Here is a 22,382-nt window from a genome sequence, read left to right on the forward strand (position 1 = left end):
TTAGCCATTGCCAGTCAATGCCTTATAATAACAAACTCGCATATTCAACTAGGACCTCAAAGATCTCAGTATGTATAACCAAATAAATAGAGTACATTTTACAAAGATGATAGGTTGATTTACAATTCTTCTTTCATGACCATACAACTGAGTATTTCTTTCGCACCATACTGTCCACCATAATGCAAATGGAATAAACCCTAAAATATCTTTTTCATATTCTTACTCTTTCTATTAGGCATTTTCTAAAGTAGACATATTATGAGCAAACACCAAACATACCAAAATATGCTAGGAAATAGTTCCATAAAATCTTGTAGAATCAAGATTGATTGCTTCAATAATCATTAATTGATTTTATTCAATGAGTTTCAGATCTAATATGTATAGGTATCATAAATCTAAATGGAAGAACCTTGACTCAGATTAAACTACCATTTTATCGATTTTATCATACAATTCTCTTTAACTGTGTGGTTGATAAGCATATGAGAGATTTTTACTAGATCAACTCCTAACAAATGTTCTACTAGGAGATTTAGTATTTCAATGTCTGTAGGGAATGGAAGTTCGGCTAGATGTTTCACAAGGTAACTATGGGACGTTATTATATTATTGCTCGATTGAAACCACAAGTTTTGCTATCTCAAGCTTGTTGTCAATGTTAGGTGATGAAATTTATATCCTGATTTCTAGTCTACTAAGTCAAGTCTCGGACTATGTTAGAATTGTAGTTAAGTATCAGAGATCACCCTTGAAAACCGAACCATAACACCTTGGCTTGTGAACAAGCTACGCATTCCATGAATCGTTTTTCCAACTGTCCCGACAATGTTTAGCAGATGCTTAAAGACTTAATATTTTACTTATGTGCGTTTATCATTTAAATTATTATGTGTTTAAATGAACATCAAATAGCTTTTAGTTCTTTGGCTAACTTGCAGATCAAACAATTATTATACACGATTTCGTAACTGGACCTATGTGATTTAATGTGTTTACTTGATTCTCAATTTATGTTAGCTTGACTTCTAAGCAACACCTGGTATTTGAAAACTATAAATAGAAATGCTCTTTCAACTAGGAAAATCAATCCAAGATACTCTGCGTCCTAGTTGATTCTAAATTTGTCCTCTATTAACATAGGTTTCCTCTGTGGAACATTATTAGGTCTACGACTAAAAGACTTTGCTTGTGGGATTGGTGAAGGCAGGTCCAACTAACATGAAAGTAGTGTCTGTGCGCAATATTTCTGTACACGAACATGAGAAGTCGTATCTCTTCGGAAAAGTAACAAATCGGCTTACTTATATTTGAGAAAATATCAGGGTTGTTTGTGATTCCGATACGTCAGCAGAATCATTCTCCCTTATGTTAAGAATAATTAATTATTTTATTTTGGAACAAACATTTCTATTATTACTTTTCTCTACTCTCTACACCAATTTCGAGATTTATTTCCCTAAATATATGATATCTATGGTTAAAATCTGTGTAAGAGATGCTTTAACTATACGAATCCTATTTGATAATTTCCTAATCACATCTATTTTACAAACATTAATCAGATCAATTTCATACTATCACAATCATTAATGTTGCTAATACATTATCTATTTCACAAAAAAGGAATAAACCTATCATATACTGTAGACATGAGTAAATATACATATCAATTTCACAAGATCAGAAAGAGGAACAAAATATGGACCGTCAAGCAATTAGGCGTCTGGTCCGGTGACAAAGCGTTGGCGGATAAAACCTCTCCCTTACAATATCTAAGTAGGTTTGTTCTCTCTTAGTTCAGAATCTTTCTATAGGAGTCACTTCTTAGTGTGGTATGATAATTAGACATTAACATGAGATATATGAACAATTCCATAAAAAGAGGGATAAGTTATCGATATAAGGTTTTTCGTATTTGAATTATTAGGGAAGGTATATTGCGAATCTCAATTACTACATAATTATCAGTTTGAAACACCTTTAAAAATGTTTAAAGTAGAACATGAAAGAATATAATGGCATTTTTACTGTAAGGCATCGCTCGGTCGAACTTACAAGTTTTAATATATCATGCTTGCTGTCAAATTTAGTTGATCAAAACTATATCTTGATTTATAGTCTACTAAGGTAGAATAGAGCATGGTAATTGATCATCAGAATTCACCAATCGATCTTGAAGATTGAAGACCGAAGAACAACAGAGACGTCCACATCAACAAAGGTATGTAAATAATGACTATCTTATTTACTCATATTATCTACTATTTTATCTAGACATATCATATGACTTTATTATTATGACGAACATTGCAAAGAAGAATGAAAGCAGTATAGAACTTGTTGCATAATTTGTTGAGAAATGCATTGCTCGAAATATCGCATTTGCATTTCATAAAGACTCGTCAAGTTAGTTTTTATGTTCACAAACTGGTTTGCTCAGTTCGGAAACTTGAACTTATAAATAATAAAAACTTGATGAATTACATCTCAATTAACTCGCGTACATGAACTAATTTTGTCAGTTCACAAATTGATCGATTTTAAGATGCTAGTGGGTACTTTTTGTATATCTAGTTAATTTTAAGAGTTCATGTAGCATTTTTGTTATTCATGTAAACGATTTTTTTGGAAAGTTGGAGAACTCATTCTTACAAAAAGATAATGAAGTTACAAGACTTATAAATATTCATGAACTATTTTGGGCAGTTCACGAACTGTTTCTGTCTTGTGATATTATACTCCAATTTATGCTTGTCGGTTACAGAACAACTTAAATATTGTTCTCTGGCTAACCACTTGGTGCACAACGTGTATTTCAACTAATATACGGTTGCACATTTCTTTTTTGTGATTCAAGGCAAAATTTTCACATGCTTACATGAACAACCTATATGGAGAAGTTAAGCTTGCTTAGTGACAAAGTAATTCGTAAACATGGAAACTAGTTCATGGTCATAACTTTGTTTCTAAGCTACCAAGTCATGTTCATCAACATAAATAAATGATTCTCTGCAAACTTAAATCTCAATCCTGACACTTCTAGAAAATTGTATTAGATTACGACTTTTAAAATATTCACTAAAGGATTCGTGAAGCCCGGTCAAACTATCTTTTACTAGATAGATCTTTGTTATCCGGATCTTGTTCTTATTGATTGTTATAGTTTTCGAACTATAGATGAGGAACAAGATAAATATAAATTATAAAGTACTCTTCGTCTCAGAATTTGTTATTCCACAAGATGGATATCTAAAACATTTTGGTTTGATTCGTTTATATTATTCTTATGAGATAGAATTGATTAGGAATCTCTACTACTTTTGAAGAGAGTAAGTTATCATAATTGTTTTGAGTTTTCCTTGATATATTCTTTGACTTGATGATCTCTCATAAGCAAACACATTTTCATTACTTTGATTGAATATCTCTTTAAATAAAATCAAATAGAGTATCTGTTAGATGCAAATTAATTAAAAATCTTCACTTAGGTTGAAATATACTTCTAGGAACATAAGAATCATGTTGCGTAGGGTCTTGCGAAAACCAAGAGATTTAAGGAGCATACCTGAAGCTAAATTTATCGTAGGGTCGATTGATCAGTCTCAACTACATTCCATTACGAAGTACGATAGTGTAGCGGTTTAATACAGTGTGGTCAAATATGCAAGACTTTAATCTTGAGTCACAAATGTGATCAAACATGTCTAGGTAGTGTTTTTAGAGAGTTGTTCAAATATCGATTATCTCATAAAAATAATTTTGATGCATCTAAAAATATTCGACATGGAAAGTACGAGTATTGTAATCCTGTTCGTGACTATTTTTGTCATGGTACATGTACCGGGTTTGTATACCCTTAAGACAAAAACGGGTTCAAGAATCCACATATCTTTTTTGGTTTGCATACTGGGTATGCATACCTTTCCGATTTGGAAACCAACAAATATTTTTCGGTTTGCGTACTAGGTATGCGTACCTTTCCTGGTTCACGAATCAACATACTTTTTATGGTATGGATACCAGATATGCGTACCACAAAGTTGTTGCCGAACTATAGTCACGCTAGTACGTGTATTGGGTACATGTACTGCGGCTCTGGACTTATAACAGTTGTCCCAGTATGTGGACTGGTATCCATATTGTTCTGTATCCATATTTACAGTAGTTTTATATTTCTCTAATAATCAATTCGAAACATTCCCGAATAACATCTGTTCCAGGCTACTTTCAAATGATTAAATCTTGAATCATAATTTAGGTCATAAACAATAAATTGTTCTTAACCAAATTCATCAAATATGAACAAATGTTCTTAAGCTTAGCATATTTCGAGAACGATTGATCAAGATAAACTTGACTCGAAATTTCTGATATGCATGTAATGTCTAAGTTATTCATGCGAGATTGTCTCATAGATAGAAAGGTGAAAACTTGAGTAATAGTGGTTCAATCTTCGCTTACCTTTTGTTGATGAAGTTCTCCAAAAGCTTCGGTTGATCTTGTCTTCAAACAGTAGAAGCATTGATTTCTAGTACTCAACTACACACTTTTATCCTAATCCGAGACTTGACTAAATGTAGACTAGAAATCAAGATATAGTTTTGACAACTAAATTTGACAACAAGCTTGAGATACCAATACTTGTCAGTTCGACCGAGCAATGCTCTAACAAGTACTATGGGAAAAGAGAAAATGGATGGTCTATAATTGAGATGAAGGGAGACTGTTTGAATAGTATTGCTACGCTAAATGAAAATGTGGGTGTCGTGAAATGGAAAACTTATAATATAGTTAATGATGCTCGTAGTATTTTAGATTCAACAGAGTTTTGGAGTTGCAAATATGTGCATAGAGATGCAAATCACTTGGCAGATTCTCTTTTCAAGTTTACAAGAACTTAATTATTGTGTTTTAATTGGTCAAATAGTGGTCCTACATGGAATGAAGTCCTCATACAACAGGACAAACTCACTATGTGGTTTTTGAGCATCTAATGAATTCCATTCCTATTAAAAAAAGAGCTCTCACATCCACTGATTATTTTTTTATAACCCGCATTTATGTCAACTGATATCCATCGATTTGATAAATGAAGAATACCAACCCAGATTCAGCATACGTATGTCATCATATCCAACAATATTGTATTGTTGTTCCTAATTTTTCTAATATTTTTTTATGTTTTGATGATTAATTAACACTAGTGAGTTTCACATCTAACACAGTTAATTAACAACTAACACGATATTAATAATGATTAATCTGGCGCACATTAACCATAATAAATGGTTTGTACACTTACTTCAAAATGTTAGCCATAATAAATGGTTTTTACACTTACTTCAAAATGACCTAACTTACAAAGTGGGCATCAAAATGAGTACGCCTCAAATTAGAAATGTTTGCAAAAGCCCAGTGATCCCGGTAGCATAAACACAACTAAATACCAATCCGTTAAGATCAACAATTGGATATGATTGTCTTCCCTATAATTTTTCAGAATAAAAAATGCAATTGAGCATAGAGATGGATGAACCGGTTACCCTTCAATTCACGATTTAAAAACCTTGTTGTAGGATATTGGTTTGGCGAATAGTTGATTCTAGCCCCTCTCTATCAATCTCATCAGAAGACTTTCAAACCTGCAGACAACAAATATGCTAAACTGGGGAGATGAAATATAAAGCTACAAAAACAACCTAATGTTGTTGAGGTTGGGGATTTTAACCGGTCAAACTTCTAAGGGATCTACCTAACTTAGAAGATGAAGAAGATTCACTCAACCACAATTCTGGTTCCATCAATTCAAATAAACAAGGTATCAGTGGTATGTAAGAAACAGTGGGTGAAACATGTGCCCCTAAAGCGTGGGTGTTTGTTTGGTGAATGCTGCAAAATGTTGTGCCAACAGTGAAAAACCTAATTATAAGTGGTTATTATATCATATCGACCATAATTTACAACATATGCAACAACAGAGATGAAGATTTGGATCACACGTTCTCCAGATTGTATACTTATCTCAAGATTTAACATTGCATGGCTCTCACAAGGCAAATGTTAAGGAACTAGTTTGAAAACAACATGAAGAAGATAGGAAGGAAAGTCGGGCCTATCTATGGTAAAAAAAGAAAAAACATGGTCATGGTAAAAAAAAGGGTGGCAAAGACAAGCAAATAATAAGTATTTAGGCATGGTAATATATATCAGGTTCAGGTTGAATCTGGTACTTCTATTTTAACTTTAATAAAATTGAACAGAAAATAGAAAGAAACATGTGTAAGAGATAATAATATTAACCATGTAAAATGTCATGTCTTTTATAATAATATTAAGAATGATCTACACAATAATGACTCATAAATATAATTTTTTTTTGAAACCTTGAATCAAAGTTAGAGGTATAAGAAGCAATATTAGAGTTACTGTAGAAGATGCTTGTTAACTTGTCATAAATATTGTTCATGTATTCTTGCGCGGTTATCTTCCCACCAGAGTTTAGCATGCATTTCTCCAAACTTATCTCGGCTGCACACACAACGAATAAAAAACAAAGTTAGCAGACCAATTGAACCTAAATAATGATTCGACCATAACTCTAGTTTGGTCAATATTTAAAGATGTAAAACAATTTTTTTATAACAAGGAATCGACTAAACATCTGTGGGTTTCTTGTGTTGATATGACCATGCTACTGTGACCAGATTGCATCATGATTTGGGACCTAATCTTAACAAAGACCCAGATCCTGAACAAGACTGGTCTTCTGGACCTTTATTAATTTATGCTTTTATGTTTACAGTTGTTTTGCCAAATTCTCAGTGAAATTTTTATGTTTACAGTTGTTTTGTTGTAACTTGTGGAAGTTACTTATACACTGAATTAGTCGAGTTGGTCAAGATCTATGACAAAGACACCCCTAAACTGCGCCTAAGTAAAAATTAACGTATATCCAGGATTTTCATCTCAACTTTGTGGAAGTGTCTTGTCTTAGTATGACCACAATACTGTTATTACATTACTATCATAACAAAGACCCAGATCTTGAACATGACCTGCCTTCTAAATGCTTTTACTATAAATTATTCATAAAAAATTTATGATTTAAAATTCTCAGTGAAATTTTATATTTATAGCTATTTTGTTTTCTAAAAAAAGAAAAGAGAAAGTCTTTGTCCCGAAAAGGTTATTATATTATAATTGCTTTATAATTTTAGGCTTTACACAATGAACTAAACTGGGAAAAAGATGGATAGGAAATGATAAAAAGTTTTTCGTATTTTGAATCATTAGGGAAGGTATATTGCAATCTTAGTTGGGGTGAAAGAAAAATATAACTCTAAAACCTAATTACCACATATTAAAAGTCAACATTAGCTTTCAACACACACTTTAACAATATATTAACGTGTTTGTTTTTGAAATTAAAAGTCTAGTAATCTGATTACAATATAATCAGACTAATTCTCCCGACCAAACACAAGCTAAAATCTCGTAATTTGATTTTATAGAAATTGGATTACCTTCAAAAGCCCAATTTGGATTGCATTATTCATCGGACGCAAAGGAATCCTATTAGAGAGAAAACAATAATAAAAAACTTATATACCCTTTAGAACCCATTTTCATTAGAAAATAAGATATCTTCTTCAAAGTTTTACCAAAAGAATTTGCATTGTGCTTGCAAATGAGGAAACCTTAGCTCTTTCATATTTTTTTACAAAAAATCATAAAAGAATAAATTGAGATCCTTTATGATTTTGTTTTTTGTAACTGATTCAATATGGGTTCATCAATATGTTGATAATTATAAATTAGGGTTTGAGAAGACTAGGACATTAGGGCTTGATAAATATTTGTTTTAACTTGCGAATCGGTTAAAATTTAAGAATAGTAAGCTACTGAAACTTATTTAAGGTGATTAAAGATCAATACCAAAAGATTTTCAAACTTATTTTATGACGTTAAAGTCGTAATAAGTTTGAACTAATAAATTTGAGGTGAAACTTATTAGAATATTCTCATATCTTGATTCATTTGTTAGAATTAATAAAAATTGATCATTGGGTAATCTTTAACCAAAAATTCACTTTATTTAAACAAGTACCACTTTTGTTATTTATTTTTTGAGTCTACTAGCCAGTTATGTTTCCATGGTTCTTTAATTGATCTCATGTTCCCAAGATATAAGTTCTTATGTTAAGAGATTTATAATTTACAAGGTCCTTTTATGCCCGTGCAATAATGCACGGGCTAGTTCATGAATTGATTACGTCTTCTAGTGCCCTAACCTTTTGAACTCTTTTAGTTGAGGTTTTCTTATCATATATCATATATCATTACTAAGCATAACTATGTTCACATAGTGAAGGTAAAGCATGGTTTCCGTATGTCTTGACTCAATAAGATTTCAGATTTATTAGTATTTTGATACTCTTTTCTTCATTGTATGAAACATCTTTAAGTTGTATGAAACATAGAAGTATCATAAGAGTGTCATTAATATTAAAATATTAAAAAGATGTATGGAAGACCATTCATGTATATCAGCGTCTGCTCCATCTTTTGGGTTAACACTAATTTGATACCTAAGGTAGTGTCTTTTGCATAACTTCCAATTTGTAATTTAAAAGATCTTTCTCGGCCGGTGGCATACGGTATCACTGTTATAAAAACAAAATTAGTACAAACCAATTTGCACAACTGTAATGTTGCCATGGCATTTTGAACAATTAGTCTTATTTGTAGGACCCTGCAAAACCCGAAATCACTTTATTCACATATATGCAAGTGTAACAAAATCACAGTTCACTGCATTGAACAATTAAATTTGATTTTTTTTTTTTAAGTAAATAAAAACATACCAACCGAATGGCTTTCTTTCTTGATCATAAAATCCACCATTGATAGTGAAACTGATTAACTAACTACAGTTTTGGTGAAGAAACATGATAACTATAATGATGGTGAAAACTGGGATATTACTTTAACTAACGCAAAAACCAATAATTGAACAATCAATCAAATACCATTGTGTGTGTTTTTTTGGCTCTGTATCAAAATCCACTGCTTAAACATATAGTTTGCACAAAAAGTAAGAGTGAATGAATCGAAATAGCAGGCGTGCTTTCAAAGTTCAAACATATATTTTTGTACACACCCCAATCATTCATTCACTAAGAGTCATATATGTCGTACTCTGCATGATAACCATGACATGGTCAACAAAGCAATCGTTTTGACTACATCCGTACACATTTTCAAATTAGTATTGAAACAACGATTGTCAAATTAGTATGGAAACAACAGAGAAGAAACGTAATCTAAGATCATTGATTATGATTATGGATCATGGTACCTTACCCTTTATCCGTAGATTATAGAGAGACTGTTCGGGAGAGTTTAGATACTGTAACTATCTTTTGGCTGAAACTTCTTTTGGATTCTTGACAACAGTCATCTATTTATGCCTCTATGCCTGCAAAATATTAGTGTCGAAAAGACACAACTTAACCCAAACCAACAGTTTTTTGGCCTTGAACGCATATTCATGGAACAATAATTTTATTAATATCTTTTCATATATATACTAAGTTGGCTTAACAATACTGACCTTGCGTACAGTATCCATGTATCTTAAATTAAATGTATTTTGGTTGGTTGATTTGTAATCGCGAAGAAGATTTATTCATGTCTGCCACAACAACACGTGTAACATACTCTCATGGTGCCCGCATCTCTGTCAAAACCAATATTTCATCTTGCACAACCTACGGCCAGTACTACATTTTGGTCAGACGATACAGTCCCGTAAACAATTGAAAGTGCTTCCTGCTCTTTGACTTTTTTACTGCAAACTTTGACATCTTTTCTCTTCGTCCTTTATTTTCTATTTTCTTCTTTTCATATACAACTGAAATAATGGAAAAAGTATGTTATGCATCCCGAAACTACAATCTCCCTTTGGTAAAATTAACAGTAATGGATGTTTTCACCGGAAAGATGGAAGAAATTTGAAACCTAAATGCTTTTTCAAGAAGTAACTAAATTTCTATTTTTCTGTTCTTTAACTTTAACATATGATTATCTTTTTTTGCTGATTGTTTGATTTTCCTCGGTCGCATGTTGTTGGTCTGGTTATCTGAAATACAAGATTATAAGGCCCAATTGGCTGATGTAGGAGGACCGTATCCATGGTTATCTGCAAAGCCAAATTTTCCGAGCATAAGATTTATAGAGAAACTAACAAAACGTCTTTAAGAAACTAATAAAACGATATGTCTTTTGGTATAAGATTCGGATATAACGCATCTTTTTAGATACTGAAGTTCAGGGGAACTTAACCAAACGACGTGTCTTTTGACAAAAGACGTATCTGGTTATTATGAAACTCCTAGGGTTTCAGGAAATGGTTTATGCTGCCATGTCAGCATGAAACTTACTCTTCGCATGACATGGCATATGACTTGACACTCTATTTTTTGAGTATTTCTGAAAACGAATGTTGTGATTCCACATGGGATCCTAGGATTCTCCTTTATATAATAAATAATTGATGATTCAACCTCGATGCACATGTTTCACCTACTGTCACTTGTATATTAGTGATACCCTTATTTGGTTGAATAGCTGGAACCAGACTAGTTGAGTGAATCTTCTTCATCATCCAAGTTAGGTGGATCTCCTACAAGGTTGATTAGGCTTGTAAAATCCCGTCCTAAACTCATAGCACTAGGTTGTTGCAAAACGTTGTGCGGTTATACGTAATTGTGCAATAAGCCTTTTAACCACTAACGACCCTAGTGGACGAGTTGTGTCTTATGACATCACGTAGTGATTATCCGCAAAATCTAATCAAAGATACCATAAGTCTCAATCTTCAGTAGACTCTTCGTCCAATCATTGAATGACATATAGTCCGAGTTAATCTTTGAGTTTTTGACTTCATGAATCCATAGCTTTCCTTTTTCCTCGGAGTACAATAGTATCTTTTTGAGAGCCTATCCTATAAAAACACAACACCAACTAACTTTTTTAGTATTTAAGTGAAACAACAATAATTTAGTTTACATAAAAATAATCAAAAATTACTTATAAATTCTGCAACCAACATCGTAAAAGTGTTACGGATGTAAATCCTATCTCGTATGCCTACATAATCAACTATTTCATTTTTGGTTAACTTGGTGCCTATTTTGTAGCAGAGATCTTACCTTTGCATTTTTTGTAATTTCGCAAAAATTGATTCCATACCCTCCTCCAAAATGTTCCACGTGAAATCCGTTCAGCTTAGACGCTTCATGATGGGTTTTATTATGCCAAGCTTTAATTATGAACAATTTTTCAGCTGGGTCAAATAATGTCATACTTGTAGAGGTATGAAGTCAATCAGATAGGGTAAAAACTTAGTGGCGGCAATCCGCTGAGTTCAAGGCTCGATACAGCAAGAAAGAAAAACCTTATTCGAGATTCATTAGTTAATGATTATAGGAAATTAGATATGTGTTGTTTGAGTAGTGGATGGAGTAGTAGTTAATAAAAGATGCAACACCGGGGAAAACTGGGTTAGGTAAAGAGCTCATTCTTATATAGAGAAGTTTTCCTTGAATCACAAAGAAGAAATATGCAACCGTATATTAGTTGAAATACACGGTGTGCACCAAGTGATTAGCCAGAGAACGGTAGTTAAGTTGTTCTGGAACCGATAAGCATAAGTTGGAGTATAATGTCGCAGTAGATCAAGTTCTATATTGCTTGAATTCTTCTTTACAATGGTCGTCATAATAATAAAGTCATACGATTTGTCTCAGTAGACAAAATGGTAGATAATATGAATATAATAGTCAATATTTACATACTTTTGTTGATGTAGACGTCTCCGTTGTTTTTCAATGTCGAATTGTGAATTATGATACTACTTCCATGCTCTATTCCAAGTCCGTGGCTGACCTTAATAGACTTTGAATCAAGATGTAGTTTTGATCAACTAAATTTGACTACAAGCTTGATATACCAAAATTTGTAAGTTTGACCGAGCGATGCTATAAAAGTAAAAATGCCATTATATTCTTTCGTATTATAATTTAAATAGTTTTAAAGTTGTTTCAACTTATAATGTTCTTTTCAGTTGAAATTTTTTTAATTAAACATCTAGTTAAGGGTATTTTAATCAACACTGAAATTTTGTTTTAATATGCCGATTTCCACTAGACATTCAGTTAAGGGTCTTGTAATCAGCTATTCCCCTAGAGTGCAGGTGTTTGTACGTGAGGTCAATGTTGCAAAACATTGTGCCAACACGATATAACATATCTACAACAACTTACATCCTATATGCAACAATAGAGAAGACGAGATCCTCTGTTCTCCAGCATTCTATATATTCAAGAGACATGGAGTTACTATCTCAAGATTTAACATTACATGGCTCCCACAAGGAAAATGTGAAGGAACTAGTTTTAAAATAACGACAAGAAGATGGAAAAGAAAGTCGGGCCTGGAAAGAAAGAAACAACAGGGTCATGGTGAGAAAAAATGGTGGTAGAATCGAGAAAACAATATGGTTGGGTTCGAGTTTTTTCTTTTTTTTTTTTCTTTTCTTTTTACTATGTTTGGAAAAGTAAAGTAAAAAGCACTTCCAAAGATTCCTCAACTTTGAAAAGCTTGGAAGAAGGAGCTTTTAAAAGTACAAAAGCATAAGCTTTGTTCCACCTAATTTTAATGCTTGATTTATCTATTTTTATCCCAATTTTATTTTATAAATGACAAAAGTTACCATTAAATTTAAATACAATAAAAAAAAAGGAAAATTTCTTGTTTGGTCCTAAGCCCATGGGGATATTTATAGTAGGGTCCAACCAGAATTTTCTTTTATCTGAAGGTTCAAAATTAATTAAAACATGGAAATGACCACAATACCCTGACTACCAAACGTGTGTGTCTACATGCTCATTATATCGAGTACATATCTGCTACACTGTTTACGAAATTCGAGTACATATCCGCTGCACTGCTTACATAATTTGAGTACATATCCGCTACACTACTTACATAATTTGAGTACATATTTGCTACACTGCTTACAAGTTAAAAAAACAGGATATCTCTAGTGCTCCACTCCCATTGGACCACTTCCTCCCAAAAGTGACAACACTCTTAACATCAGACATATTGAACCTGTAAATGTGACCAAAATGTAACAATTAAAAGACAACAACAATCCATATATGAATAACAGACAAAAATGAACAGTACAAGTAATTCAACATCAAGAATAATACTACCTAACGATGGTTCAGTTTTATTTCGGTATTCCATATATGTACTGCCAAAATCATAAGAATTAACTGACTAAAATCTATGTATAAAACAAATTCAAAGAGCAATTTTTTCAGTATTCAATATATGTACTGTTAATTCACTGTCTAAAACAACTCCATGACGAAAAATAACTAAATTGAGAGAGTCTTATTTCAGTATCGCATATATGTACTTATGGATGAAACAACAACAAGTGATAAAACTAAGAATAAAACATAATCAAAAAGCAGTTTGTATCAGTATGCCACATATGTACTACTGATTCATGAACTAAAAAACAACTGTATGGAATGAATCTATAAAAAAACAGAATCGAAAGAGTATTATTTCAGTATGGAAGATATGTACTTATGGATCAAACAACAACAAATGATAAAACTAAGAATAAAACAGAATCAAAAGTAGTTTGTATTAGTATGGACCTATGTACTGCTAGATAATACCCCTGAAACAATAAACAAGCATGATTTTGAGAAAATAAAGAACGAAAATAACAAGAAAATCAAATTGAGAGTTCAAATAAGCTAAAAACATCATAATCTAATCAAAAAATCGAATAATTACGATTAAGATTCATAAAAACAGTACGTCATATACGTACTGATGGTTAATACACAAGCAAAACATATAGATGCACAATAAACACAGAAAATCAGTACGTCATATACGTACTGATGGTTAATACACAAAACCAAACAGAAACAAAACCAAAAGCCAACAAAATGAAACTAAAATATCAGATCTACAAATGAAACGAACGTAAAACATGATTTTATAACTAGATCTGGACTATTTTCATCAAAAACCACCAGTACATCATATACGTACTGATGATTAATACATAAAAGCAAACTAAAAACAAACCAAAGGCCAACAAAATGAAACTAAAAAAATCAGATCTACTAATGAAATGAACCTAAAACATGATTATGTATCTAGATCTGAAGTATTTTTATAAAAATTGAAGTAAAAAAATTAATGAATCAAGAATAAAGATCGTAAACACACAAAAAACCGAGTTCAATTCCTTTTTCCGCAACCCAAAAATCTTAATTCTTAATTTCTCTCCAAGGAATCAAGAGATTTGGATCTCAGATTAAGATTGAATCAAGAAGAAACCTGAATTAAAGATCAATAATAGGTAAATCAACTTACAGGTTACAATCAATCGAAGCTTGATTTCGCAAAATCACATGATCTCAATAAAACATTAGTTGCCAGAGCTCCTTCGAGACGAAAAATGATCAGAGAGAAATGAAAAGAAGGTTATGATAAGAAGTTTTCTTATATTCATACATATTAAGGATATTATTAGTATTTCGACCGAAATTCACACTGTGCGAGGACCTGTTGAAAACATGGGTCCATAATTTTCCTTTTTATAAAAAAAAGGACCTCCGGTTATTGGGCTGTAGTGGGTGGACCTGCCACTAACTAATACCATTATAATAGGATTTATAGGTAATTCCTACAAAAAAAAAATCTCATATTTTATTCTTTAAAGATTATAATTTTTTATTTTCAAATAAACTTTTGTTTTAATTATCAACAATAAAAACTATAGCAAATGTTAAATAATTTTAGTTTGATATTTTGTTTGAAAATTATATTTATAATAAAAAATGTGCAACTAAAATAATCTTTGCTAACAACAATATAGTAATAATCTTTTTACCGTAAGAGGAGATTGATTAATCGATTTTACAGACATAATATAGTAATAGTGGTAAAAAATTAATCTTTATTTTGAAAAAAAATCCAAACTACAAGAAATTGGTAGGAATCCTAGCAACACCCTTCTGAATTAGAATCCCTAATTTATAACATCAACGGTTTGAATCTGATATATTACCAAACACAACTTGATCGTTTTTTTAGTCAGCTTCACCTTTAATTTATTTACGAAATGTTCAACTGCTTTTCTCACACAGCACAACATAATCCAGGCACACCAGAAAAGCGCTTTTATGAAAAGCACGACTACACCGAACTAAGCCCAAGTATTTAGGCCCGGTAATGTTGGATTCAAGTCGAGTATGTAAATATGTTACTTATGTTTTTACTATAATAAAATCTTAACCTTTTCGATTGAACAAAAATAGAAAGGAACTTCTGCGTAAGAGTTAATAAAATTAACCATGTTAAATGTCTTTGTCGATTATTAATATGATGATCTACACAATACCGACCCAAAAATATAAAAAAATTGAAACGAATTTGTGGTGCCTTGAATCACAAATTACAGTTACTATTAGAGAGTCCTTGTTAACTTGTCATAAGTATTGCTCATGTATTCTCGCGCGGTTCTCTTCCCACCATAGCCTCGCGTGCATCTCACCGAACTTTTCTCGGCTACACAAAACAAGTAGAAAACGAAGTTAGCAGACGTATGGAACTTAAACAATGAATTGACTGTAACTCGAGTTTGGTCAAGAATACTAGTGATGGATAACGGCAATTCATTTACCTGAACCTTACGCGTCTGAGCTCCCTAAGGCCACCTGGTAAGGCTCTGATGGTAATGTAGACCCCTGGTTCATCTTGTTCAACCCACTCACTCTCCATATCACTTGCATTGCTCATAGAAAGTTCCCCTGAACGATCAGCCTCTGAACTTGTTCTCGCAGAGCCATCAATGGAAGATGTTTCAGTCTTTGAACAGCTTATATTCGACACTTTTGGAGTTGAATTGAGAGCTGAGTCTTGGTAATGGCGTGAATGCATGGGTTGGTGATCAAGTGAATCAGATGGCGAATGACCCTTCCCGCTAGCTAAATGATGGAAATTTCTAGGGGGACGTTCTTTGCTTAACGGTGGTGTCACTGGACTATCTTCAGCTGATTCAACCTTTGAGCTCTGTATGAAGGAAAAGCGAATTTCAACATGTAAACAAATGTACCAAGACGCATATTCATTCATGAATCCCAAATCACCGCATACAATTATTCAACTAATTTCTGACAGGAAAATTTTAGAGCAATGTGATTGTTGTGAGGATTTGCATTGTCACAGCCGAGGAGGTAAATCCTCCAACATAAGCCGACCATTACCATGTGAGTACATATCTGTGTGAACCCTGAGTAAATTGATTAATTACTAGCAAGACTGACAGGTGCTTACCTCATCTTCAGACCTTGGTGGGGTTGCATGAGGTACTGACTCTCGGTTGAACTTCTGAACGTTGTATAGCTCCATTACTTTATCATAGTTCTCAGACCACCACCTTTGAGCTTGCCATTTATTAAACATCTCTCGACTAACAAAACAAAATAAAATGTTAGTTTAGCACTCAAAAGTACACCACATAGCCAAATCCTCGAAGTTTTAACAAAATTAAAGGCACAAACTTCTAATTGATCACTTGCAAATAATGGAATCCCCTGCTCATTGTTCAGAACACCAATTCAAATGTTCCCAATAGATGGACCATGTTATCTAACTTCCATCTGACATGATCTGTGAGTTTTTCTACGAATATCAATTTACTGGAAGTTATGTTTGAAAGGTGACCAATGATTCTGTCTTTATCTAGGAACTAGAAGATCACCACTCATCTAGAGACGAATTAGATTTTCTCTTTTGAAGACAGTACAGAGTTTTCCCAAGATACCATTTGAGTTCATTATAGTTACGCAAACGAATCAGGAAAACATTTGGGGACAAGTAAATGAAACAAAAGAGATTAAAGAGAACAATTGACACTAGCAAAGGTTGAATCCATCTTTCTATTTTTAGCATCAAGCTGTTTGGAATCTAACTGGAATTTGGGACCTTGGAGTAGAAATGAAGAATTACCTCGGAGCCATCGAACTTCTTATCGGGCAAGACTTTTTATTAAGAAAATTTAACAACATAGGTTATTGAAGGTTTTAGCCAAAGATACAGACGTTGAGGTTTATTTAGTAAATAAAATACAGGACACATGCATACATTTTCTTATATTTGACGATGCTTAACAAATCAAATACAGGACAGAGGCATATGTTTTCTAACATTTGACGATGCTTGCAATCAGGACCAGTCTAGTATTAAGTCAACCCATATATTAGTCATTGAAATACAAACAATTTCCAAGTCACAAGTTATAACCAAACTAGACATTTGGTTGCTGGTTACCCACAAACGGATAAACTGTCCATGTTCTGAACATATTCGATAGGCATCTAAGGTTATAAAGGCTCATAGTAAAGCACAAGTAAAATCCAATTACGAAAAATGATAATCCATATGGGGAGTTCATATGGAACCATAAAGCCTAGAGGCTGGAACATTGTTTGAATAGTGACCTTATCCTTTTTGTGAAGTTTCGGGACTACCAAGTGCGGAAGGTGAATTTGATATATAGACCGTGCATGCCTCTACAATGATTGTATGAGCTAATGGCAAGGGGGATGAATGCGAACTTATATTTGAGAGAGAAAAGTACCTGAAGCGTATTCTCTTGAGATCGTTCCCTCCCTCAGGCATAGAAACAAAGGTAATAAGAACACCAGGCTCGACTTGCGCAACCCATTCCTTAGGCTCTTCCTCGTCCATTAACACAATCGACTCCGTCCTCCCACTCCTCGAAGGTGGAGTTCCTTCTCCACTCGAAAGCCCCTTCAACCTTGCTTCCATTTCTTTACCCCACTGCCTAGGTGTAGAACTTGAGCTTCCACTTCCTGGACGACGATACGTTCCATGAAGCCTCTCAGAAGCAGAACCATTATCAGAATCTGCATAGTTCACATGTTGATTCGAGGACCCAGAACAAGGTTTGCAGTTTTTATACGCCCCCGACGCCTTCAACGCAATGTCCTTGATCTAAAATTGAAAACCCCAATCTCTTATCACAAACTATAACACCAATCATTCATTTCAAAATTGCAAAATTGTTCTAACCCACCCGAACAATAAACCGTCAACAGCGAAAATTACATTCAAACGACACCCAACAATCATTCTAATTGACAAGAAGAACAAAACACAAACACTTAAACAGCACTTACTTGAGCACTGAGTGTTTTAACAGCTTGTTTAGTTCTCGGCGTTTCGGTTGTATCGTCATCCTCTTGTTCATGAAGTGTTGTTGATCCAGTACCACCACCAGGCAGCTGTTGTTTTGAACAAGCTATACAAGTCAACATCCTCAACAATCTGTCAACAAAAACAACAGTCAACAACTTTCAGACCAATAGATCCATGAAATCCTCAAAACAATATCAAAATCAATCAAAATCTCAAGAATCAAACCTTTATACAAGCAAAACAAGAACTGGGGCAACTTCAAAAATCTTCAAAATTGACAGTTCACTGAAAAACCCAATGAAAAAAAAAACCGAGTAAAAAAGAGATCTACTAGTGGAAGAAATGAAATAAAATTTAAAACCTCATTTAATTAGATTCAACTAAATATGGATACAAAATTATTTCCAAGATAAAAAAAATTAATTAACCAAACCTCGAATTTCAACACCCCACCCCACAGAACAGTTTTCTGAACAAAACCCTTTACTCCTACTGCAGTTGTTGCTGTGTTAATGCAGTCAGTCAGACTCTTGAATGCCTCTTCTTCATCTTCAGATTAAACAAAAACCAAGAATTTTTTTTAAAGAAGGCTTGATACTGAAGAGACTTACTGTATACTGTATAACAGTAAGAGACAGAGAGGAGGTAATGGTGGAAACAAGTTAAGCTAGGGCTTGAGCCCCCGATCAAGAAGGCTTTTTTAACCTTTTTATTTTATTTTATTGGGAGAGCCAGGCAGTATTTGAGTAAGAAATGAATATCAAAATACACTCTCACAGTCTCGCTTTGTTTTACAGTGTTTTTGGAAGTCGAGCTGCCTAATTATTTGTCCATGGAGAGAAGTGAGAGCTGGGGGCTGCTGGCCCCTCCTCTCTATCTGTTTTGTCTCCCTTTATTGTCCTTTCGATGGAATTGTGGGTCTGTGGGGCACTCTTGGAAAGGTTTTGAAAATGATGCTTTGGTGGTGGCGATGGTGGCGAAAGTGAGATTTTATGGGGTGGTGGAAGTACGGGTGAAAGTGTCACTCGAGAGCAATGATTGAGCAACCGGCGCAGTTTGATAGGCACTTGTGTTCCCTGATAGGGACATGGTATATTTTACACCTTTTCATTTTTTTCAGTTATTTTTTTCTCTTTTTCTTTGCATTTACTTGGATTTTTTTTTCTTTAAACATGATTAAGGTGTCTAATTAGGAGATTCATGAATCCCATTCAAGACCTAAATGCCTCGAAATGGATGGGACTTACTGGAAGAAATAGTAGCATCCATTTTCGGGGTAAACTGAAAACTAGTCGTGACTCGAAGTGATGAAATCATTGGTAGTTTTATGGTTTTATTTGGAAATAGTTTTCATTTGGTACCGATCAGTTGCATCATTCATAGTTGCATCATTCATAAGTACGAAGGGGCCGATGTAACATTTTTTTCTAAGTTCCCATTTGCTGTTCACGTACATAAAGGTCCATCAAGTTGGGAAAATTTTTAAAAATGGCACTTCTCTTCTCCTGCTTCATTTTCTTCTTTTGTAAAAGAGTTATTGCAGAAATTAAATAAGGTGCTTGAATGCAAATTGCATGATTAATTTCTGTATAGCGATGTGGTTGGTTTTTATTGTTATTCTTGATGTTTTGACAACTAGACTAAGATGACAATTTAAGTCATGTGCATTTCTCTCCAACCATCTTGTGGCGGAATGGAATCAAAGAATATCTTCTCTAATCAGCCATGACACCTCCATAGATCCCAGTTCCACTTTATGTGATTGTAGGATCCTAAGCTATGATACACCGAAGAGGAAAGAGCGTCCAAACATAGGATTGAATCAAATAGCGCAAAGAGCGAGGTGTCACGTGGATATGACGTGACGGTCCTACAGTTGTCGGATGGGACGTGATCCTTATCCTCTGACAAGTCGGACGGACGATCAGAAAGCACTCGGTCAGACAAAGGAAGCTGGTCAAACAATGGAACGATAAGAAAGAAGGGAGACATCGTGTCCACCACACGATCAAGACTCGGTCTCGGGTGAAGAACTATCAAAGACCAAGACTTTATCACCCATACCAGAAAAATGGGCGAGCGCCAACACAGGCCCGATAGGGAACAACTAAACTGATGTAATGTGACCAACATTGTAATTCTGTTGTATTTCGACCTTGACCTGTAAATACAAGGGCTGGTCGAGAGAGAGGGAGGTTGAAAGAGAGAGAAACAAGACACTACATTTGAGAGTTTGAGAGTTACATCATTTGAGAAGGAGAGAACACCTTGTAATCAAAGAAAAGAAATAATAACATTCATCCTTTCGCCCCGTGGACGTAGGTAATCATACCGAACCACGTATATCTTTGTGTTTATGTTTCTTTGTGCATCTTTACTTAGTTTTAATTCATCTTCTACACCATTGGATGTAGTGTGTGGTTTTATGCCACTACATTCTGGCGCCGACTAAGGGGAACGTCTAAGTTCTTCGGATCCCTTGGTTGCGTGTGCCAACAAAGACGATCCAAAAACTCCTAAGAACACCTTGTGTGTTAGTTGATGTTATGGGATGAGCTCTGTTTGGTGAGGTCTGTTTATGTTTGTTTAGTTTTGAAGTTTGTTGATATGGTTGAGTTTTCATTGTTGAAGTCGTGTCGTTAGCAAGTATTTTTAGTTGGGTCAATTCAGAGCAGTCGAGTTGATAGGGAATCCTTCAAGAGCTCCCAAATACGTTGTTAGCATTTGGTCGAGGCCAGTGAAGGATCCTGATAACGGATCGACTAGTCATGTTCGGAGGCGAGTCTGTTTTCATGTTTCAATCTCCGTTTTCGTATTAGTTTTCTCACTTATCTCCGTATTTCAATCTTAGTTTTCGTCATACGAGTTCAACAACGGAATGCCTCTATAAATCCCAAATAACACCTTCGATGTGTGGTTGAAGTTGCTTGAGGTTCCATGTTGGCTTGTGAAAATGCCAAAACAATAGCACGGCGAGATTATCAGTCGCCGGCGAAAGAACCCAAGGAATTCAGGGAAGACATCCCTGTGTAGTTCCAAGGAAGTTCATAAGTTTTGATCCAAATTTTGACGTGGTGTGCTGACCTCATAAAAAGTACGAATTTGGATCTTTTACTCGAAAAGAACTAGGAGTTAATGATTTGGAGTCTAGGGAATGTAGGACAAATTGTAGTTAATGCAGAGTCGTGGTACTGAAAGCAACGTCGTGCAACCTTGAAAGCGACGTAGCATGATACCCGTCTAAAAAAACACTTAGAGTCAAAACAGGGCAGACTGGCGAGGTCAGCATGATAGAGTAGAGGGAATCGTACTTTTGAAACTTAGTTTTGGTGTCAGTCACCTTTTTCCTTTAAAACCGTACGTACTAGAAAAACTTTTCAAAAACAGGTCAAAGTAAGGTGTTGTCTGTTTTTGCTAACGTAGGTAGGGACGACTCTCGGACTTACAACATATTGTGTCCGATGACTAGCACGTTAGGGATGGGGAGAACTATGAGGAATTGCACGATCACCGGAAGTAGCATGCAAGGAGGAGTAACGGGGCCGAGGCAGGGAAGTGATGGGCATCCTCCACCTGAGGAATCACGAGCAGCTGTAAGGGGTATGCCGACTGTGGATGAGGGAATCGATCTGGGACAAGAGGATGACCCCTCACCTCTGAAGCGAATCGTCTCAACTCATAGGATGGATGATCAAATAGATGGACTCACCGCATCAGACACAAAAGATGATGATGAGGCGCTAATCCTGCATGCCCAGAGACGAAACACCAGGCGACAAGTTGAGTATCAAGAAGCACTCGGACGATAGCAAGAACGACTTAGGCAAGTACAGTTAGGACGAGAAACAACTATCGGAGTCGATCCATCGACATCGACCCAGATACCCCTTACAGTACCACCTCCCCTACCAATGATGACGGTGCCACCCCTGCTCATTTAGGCCATCCAAATGGTCACTCTAGCCATGAGAGTACGGATCCAACGCTACTCGCAATTCTAGAAAGTCAAAGAAGGCAAGAGGCGGCTTTAAGGGATCTTCAGCAGAGGA

At 34.5% G+C, this 22,382-nt stretch overlaps 1 protein-coding gene across 1 annotated transcript; it reads right to left on the reverse strand.

The window, feature by feature from the left end:
• Positions 1-15,452: 15,452 nt before the first annotated feature.
• On the reverse strand, positions 15,453-19,126 carry LOC113354447 (protein Brevis radix-like 2). The gene is made up of 7 exons (XM_026597775.1): positions 18,767-19,126; positions 18,559-18,618; positions 18,315-18,462; positions 17,753-18,129; positions 16,447-16,582; positions 15,794-16,182; positions 15,453-15,678 (listed from the first exon to the last, which is right to left on the reverse strand). The coding sequence occupies exons 3-7, from the start codon at positions 18,450-18,452 to the stop codon at positions 15,600-15,602; spliced, it is 1,119 nt and encodes a 372-aa protein (XP_026453560.1). The 5' UTR covers positions 18,453-18,462; positions 18,559-18,618; positions 18,767-19,126; the 3' UTR covers positions 15,453-15,599.
• Between the last annotated feature and the right edge of the window lie 3,256 nt (positions 19,127-22,382).

The sequence above is a fragment of the Papaver somniferum genome, chromosome 2 (assembly GCF_003573695.1).
Source record: "Papaver somniferum cultivar HN1 chromosome 2, ASM357369v1, whole genome shotgun sequence".
In the NCBI taxonomy this organism is placed as follows: domain Eukaryota; kingdom Viridiplantae; phylum Streptophyta; class Magnoliopsida; order Ranunculales; family Papaveraceae; genus Papaver; species Papaver somniferum.

Coding starts and splice junctions, on each gene's coding strand:
- LOC113354447 (XM_026597775.1), bottom strand. CDS start 18,452: ATGTTGACTTGTATAGCTTGTTCAAAACAACAGCTGCCTGGTGGTGGT. Junction 16,583..17,752: donor CTCAAGAGAATACGCTTCAG/GTACTTTTCTCT, acceptor TTGTTTTGTTAG/TCGAGAGATGTTTAATAAAT. Junction 16,183..16,446: donor CACCAAGGTCTGAAGATGAG/GTAAGCACCTGT, acceptor TCCTTCATACAG/AGCTCAAAGGTTGAATCAGC.